The sequence below is a fragment of the Primulina huaijiensis genome, chromosome 18, assembly GCF_012295235.1.
Source record: "Primulina huaijiensis isolate GDHJ02 chromosome 18, ASM1229523v2, whole genome shotgun sequence".
NCBI lineage: Eukaryota > Viridiplantae > Streptophyta > Magnoliopsida > Lamiales > Gesneriaceae > Primulina > Primulina huaijiensis.
The window spans coordinates 18,739,181-18,744,937 of NC_133323.1; the positions used below are offsets into that span (position 1 = coordinate 18,739,181).

Sequence of the window (5,757 nt, forward strand, 5' to 3'; positions counted from 1 at the left end):
GATAAGCAAAGACATAAATTAGCATATTTGATCATAACCACGAGGAGAACATTTTTTCAAAATCTTCTATTTCTGATAACTGTAATAAGCAGAGATCAACTGCCTAGAAAAGTCTGATGAGTTAATGCCGCAGGTAAATGATAGTTTCGTAGAGTTAAAAGCTGATTTAAAAAGCAGCAAGCCAGATTGAGATAGGTTAGAAAACTTACATGACTTGGAGGGATATGCTTTCCACTAAGAAGATCTAAAAGGACTGTTCCAAAGCTGAACACAACACTTTCTGGAATTACCCTACCTACAAGAGATTACAAACTCAAGCTAAATCTAAAAAGCAACCTGAAGTTCAAGAAATAGACACATGAACAAAACACAGGATCTACCGTTTCTTAAATACTCCGGAGGTGTATATGCAAGGTTCGTGCTATAACTTTTACCATCCCTGCTATTTTTCATCAATCCAAAACAAGAAAGACGTGGATCACCATTCTGTGGGAAAAAAATATTTTCAGCACTTGCATTACAAAAACCTAGACAAAATAGCATCGAAAGGGGAAAAAGAGCATGGTGCAAGGCACATTATCCCTATCACCCTATTTAGTGGGTAACAAAAGCGCTGATTAAAGAAAAAAGACTAATTAACCTCATCAAAGAGAACTCTATAGGCATTCAAGTCATGGTAGAGTGGGCGACCTTCGTTGCTGCAATAATTCAAGGCTTCAGCTATGTACAAAGCAACTCTGAGACGCATCGCCCACTCAGGGGTTTGATTCTCCCCTGCAAAAAGCATAAAGAATAAAATAGGAAGGTCACGATGGATGTTATGGACAAAATTTTACAAAAAACATACACCGGTGATTGAATATTAGCAAACAATTTAGATGCCGGTGCTGGTACAAAGAAACAGACTGCCTCCCCTAACGGAATGCTGGAACACAGATTTATGAGGCGTGAGTGTTGGGTTTTCTTGGATAGATTAGTTGAAAATTAAACCTAAAAAAGAAAGGAATGACCAAAGAAATGCACTTCATACATAAAAATAACATGTTGGATAATCTTTCAAATTCAACTATTTTATGACCCTCAGAACTTGAGCAAATGTCAAATCTTAATCAAATCCTGCAAAATTCTAAATTTTGAAGTAGAAAATGACAACCACAGCTACAGCTCAAAGCCTGGGAAAAGAAAGAATATCAAAACCGTCCGAAAGTGCCACGAACATACAGTGAAACAAATGCTTAACAAGAGTCTCATTAGGCATAAATTCAGCTACAAGCAGCCTTTCATCTCCATCACAACAGTATCCAATCAGATTCGCCAGCCTCTTGTGCTTCAGCTTCGCCACTTCCTTTGCTTCCTCCTTTCAAACACAAACAGTTTAACACGTTCAATAATTCTAAACCGATAAGCCCCAAACTGAATCCCCACTAAAAATAAGGAAAGAAGATATTTGAGTAGCATTTTGGCTATACATACTGCAAACTGTTTATGATCTGGCCACGCCAACTTGGTAAATTTCTTCACAGCAATCCACCGTTGGTTCTGCAAACGGCCTTTATACACGACATTAGGCGCCTTCTCTCCGCTCTCCGATACAATATTTTCGGAGCTGAAGTTGTTGGTAGCCGACTTCAGCTCCGGCAGTGAGAACTCCGCAAACCCAGTTGACCCCCCACCGTTAACAGACGAGGAGCGACGGTGGCCGTGATGCTGCTGCAGCCACTGACCCTTCTCCGCTCCGCGCAGCGGATTCTCCTTCGATTCGCAGCAGCCCATTACTCAGTCGAGTTAACTCAGCTCCAACACGAAATTCTTACGCATTAATAGCAAATATTTGTGATAAGTTGATTAATTTTGACCCAGAAGCATTGCTATATATCCATTTCCACTTCAATTACATCTGAAATGATAATTCTTGTTGTAAAATACAGCGAAAAATTTATGGTTTGACTCGATGTAGTACGTGAGCGCGGGTTATGGGGAAGAGGGTGGTGCCCAAATCAAATAACTTGTAGGGTTTGTGGGATTGGGAATTAATTTGTTTGACAAATGATCTAGTTCAATAGGTTCCAGCCAACTAATTTGTGTTTCGATATATAAAAACAATATGTATTTAATAATATTTTATTGTTTAATAAATTGTGATATTTATTTTATATGTATACTTGTATATATAAATTTTTTGAATATACAATAGGTATCATGATATTTGCATTGCAACTTAAAATCATGAATCTCTTTAAGAAGTGTGTCATATATTATAAACATATTCCAAATCGAAGCAGCTGTCTAAAATAAAATAAAGGTCACTTGAGCTAATTGAGACTAGCATTTATGATGTAAACACCATGTTTTATAGGTAAGGGTATGAATATGTCTGTTCATACAGATGAGTGATCATTTGATGATATACTGAACAACTCTCCCTCGAACTTTCCAAGTGGTTACAGATAGCGAGGTTGGATATATTTTCGAAATATGTAAGAGTCAATGTATTCTAATCGGGGATTCACTGTATGCTTACAGTTGAAGATGTCTTATGTAATATGATGAGTTAATAGTGCAAGAAATATCTGGTCAGAGTAAGACATGTTCATTTTAGAAAGGTGTTTCCTCAATTGCATATATCATGTCACTATTATTGCTCAAAGATATATCACATCGTTATTGAATTCATTTGCAATTCTTGATATATCAATTGTTGCAGATTTGATCGAGATATATGAGTTGAAAGGACCGTACTGTACGTTAATCATAACTTAAAGTTTTTGCATGCATTATTAGTGATACCTAGGAGATCATGAGGTAATGCTACTAGACGCTCTTACCATGATCCAATGGGTGCAATCAAACTTGAGTTATGATATTCTTGATCAAGTAGTTGATGAAAAGAATGAGGCTAATTATGGTAAGCCCGAATAAGAATAAATGTTATTTTGAATTACATGAAGTTGTGAACCCACGGTAAGATGTATCCATGAACCATTGAGGGTCACACAAGTATTGGATTCTGTGTTCTCGTTGAGATCGTCAAGTTCAGGGAGTTGAATTTGATAACTGTAGTTTGATGGAGAAAAATATTGCTTATAATAGAGTTTATAAGTTGATTTCATGTAATAAAAGCCGCGGAAGATAGCTTAATTGCAAATTAAGTTAGAAGAGTTGAACTGCCTGTTTTAGAGAATGAGTTCACAAAACTGGGAGCCGAAAAAAATGGATCAGTGGAAATTTTGTCATTCGAAATTTTCAATTTTCATTATATGAACAAAATTTGTATCATCGATACATCGACGCAGTGCGATCGTTGATCCTTGTTATAATGAGTTCACAATTATTTATTTAGTGAATTTAAAATCTACTAATTAAATAATAATGTAAGTAGAGTGGCTACTATAGGTACATGATTCTCATGAAATATTATAGAAGTGTCTAGATTTATTAATTAATTGATCAATTAATTAACAATTAATTAAAATTTTAAATAATTTAATTAATTAAAATTTTAAATAATGGTTATTTAATTTTACATATATGTCTATACGCGTGTGTGTGTGTATATGTGTGTGTGTGTAGATGGTTATTAAATAACCATTATTTAATACATCTACACTGTAACCATTATTTAATCCTTCCACTGTGCGTCGTCCCAACGCCGCCACAACTTCGTCGGACTTGTAAACTTCCGGTGATCTAATCTCGACGCAAACTTCATTTATATCTCTAGTGTGATCTACACGAGAAACAAAGTTTCTGACGTGGACTTGATTTGATGATCGAAGAAGAGGACGATAAGTTCATAGAGAATTACAAGAATGACTATCTCTGCTTAAAATCCGAAATAGTTTGGTTTTTAGTGTTTAAAACACAAGATAAATATTCTAAATGCCCTATGAATGTTTTTATTTCATACAACGCCCAAGAAACGTTTTGAACGTCAAAAAAATTTAAACTTTCGCTACGCTTAGGGTGCAAGAAAACGGTACAGACAAGGTTTCTCTATAGTATGATTTGTTGTTTAAATCGTGTTGAATAATTTATTTCTATCCGCATAAGAATTTTTCGGAAATCACAGCCCCTAAAAAATTGTTTTTCAAAAACAAAAAAAAATATTTTTTTTCCGCCGGGAAAAGTTCTGGGAAGCACACATGCCTGCACATCTGGGCAGCGGCGACTGCCCAGGACCCTTTTGAAAAAAACTTTTTTCACAATCTGCACAAGCGCTGCCCACCGACAGCTGCCCGAAATATTTGTGCAACGGGCGAGCAGACCGTTAAGGTGCCCAAGAGTGTCTCGAGTAGCTCTGCTCCCTTTTAGTTTCAAATTATTTGGGCTCAAAGTCATTTTTGAATTTTTCAAAATTTTTTGAGTCAAATTTAAATTTTATGAAAATTTAATCAAATCCACAATTGAAAAAGAATTTTATTAAAATTATGAAATTTTTCTTATAAATAATTATATAGAATTTTATTTTAATTATTTATAGTTAAAAGTGTTTTACGATAAATTTAATTTTTAATGAATTAATTGAAGTTAAATAAAAGCTTTTATTTAACTTATTAATTTATGTCTATTTATGGTGGTTATTGATAAATTTACATGATACATGATTTGTTGATGATATATGATATTATGGCTTTAATATAATATATGACATTATATGAAAAATAATGATCGAGAGCCATTATCAATTTGCTAGGTGTATTTTAGGATATTTTACATATTTTGTTTTCAATTTTTTGATAATTATATAAAGTGATCTTGGTTTATGGTTCGTTCTCACCCTTAAATTTGTCTCCCAATGTGCCAAGAAAATTTGATGTAAATATTAGATTTATTAGGAGATCGAGATATGAAGATGAATGGCCCAAATCCTCAAGAATTTTGAAGATTGAACACATGTAAAATATTGAAAAATTATGTAATATTACATTTGCATCCCTCCATTTGCATAGATTTTGGACATATAATCATATTGGCTAATATGGATCAATTAGCTCTCAGTTATCGATCATCATTTATTATTTATAATGTATATGATATATTATAAATAATCAATATGTTCGTTATTATTAATATAATAATAAGAGTTGCGTGAATCCAATGAACATACAAAGAAACATGCCATGAGATTATTAAACTAATGAAAAGGCAAATTTTTAAAATTAAAATATCTTATTTTGGATGAGATTCAAAGTTTAAATCAAATCCACTAAAAGGAAAATTTTTAAAAAAAAAGTGTAATATTTCATTGTCTTCTATCAACAGTGGTTGCATGATAAACATCACTCGTGGTCAGACTTTGGCCTAAATAATTGGGGAGGTTTGGACTTCGAAAAGTTGTGACTTCCACTGACATGCTTGATGTCAATTACATGAAACTTTCATGACTTTGGCCTAGATAATTTGGGATCTCATGACGACTGTCCACTAAGATTCAACCTTAATAGGTCGAGCTCGACACATGAAGATAAACAACATCATATTAGTGAGCCTTTATCAAACGTGATGCAAAACTACGTAAGGGTTTCAAATAATTGCAATTGGGCTCTACCTTTTAGAAATTGTAATTGATTGATATTATTTAAGATTATAATTTAGCAATCGGGCCTTGCATACTTACTAAGGATATCTGATTTCCCGTTTTCATCAAAGAGTGGTGAAAATGTCAAAATAGTGGGATGAAATTCATAAAAAATAAAAAAATAATATTTTATGCCTTACAAAATATTTTAAAATAGTTCTTTAAGTTTATTTTGTTTC

At 33.5% G+C, this 5,757-nt stretch overlaps 1 protein-coding gene across 1 annotated transcript in view; it reads right to left on the reverse strand.

The window, feature by feature from the left end:
* The window catches only part of LOC140964675 (serine/threonine-protein kinase BSK1-like), a 6,160-nt gene extending 4,125 nt beyond the window's left edge, over positions 1-2,035 (reverse strand). Inside the window, exons 1-5 of the mRNA XM_073424545.1 lie at positions 1,474-2,035; positions 1,222-1,357; positions 641-774; positions 381-486; positions 210-295 (exon numbers count right to left, since the gene is read on the reverse strand). Of these exons, the coding sequence (XP_073280646.1) occupies positions 210-295; positions 381-486; positions 641-774; positions 1,222-1,357; positions 1,474-1,773 (762 nt within the window). The 5' untranslated portion in view covers positions 1,774-2,035. The remainder of the gene's footprint in view (positions 1-209; positions 296-380; positions 487-640; positions 775-1,221; positions 1,358-1,473) is intronic.
* Between the last annotated feature and the right edge of the window lie 3,722 nt (positions 2,036-5,757).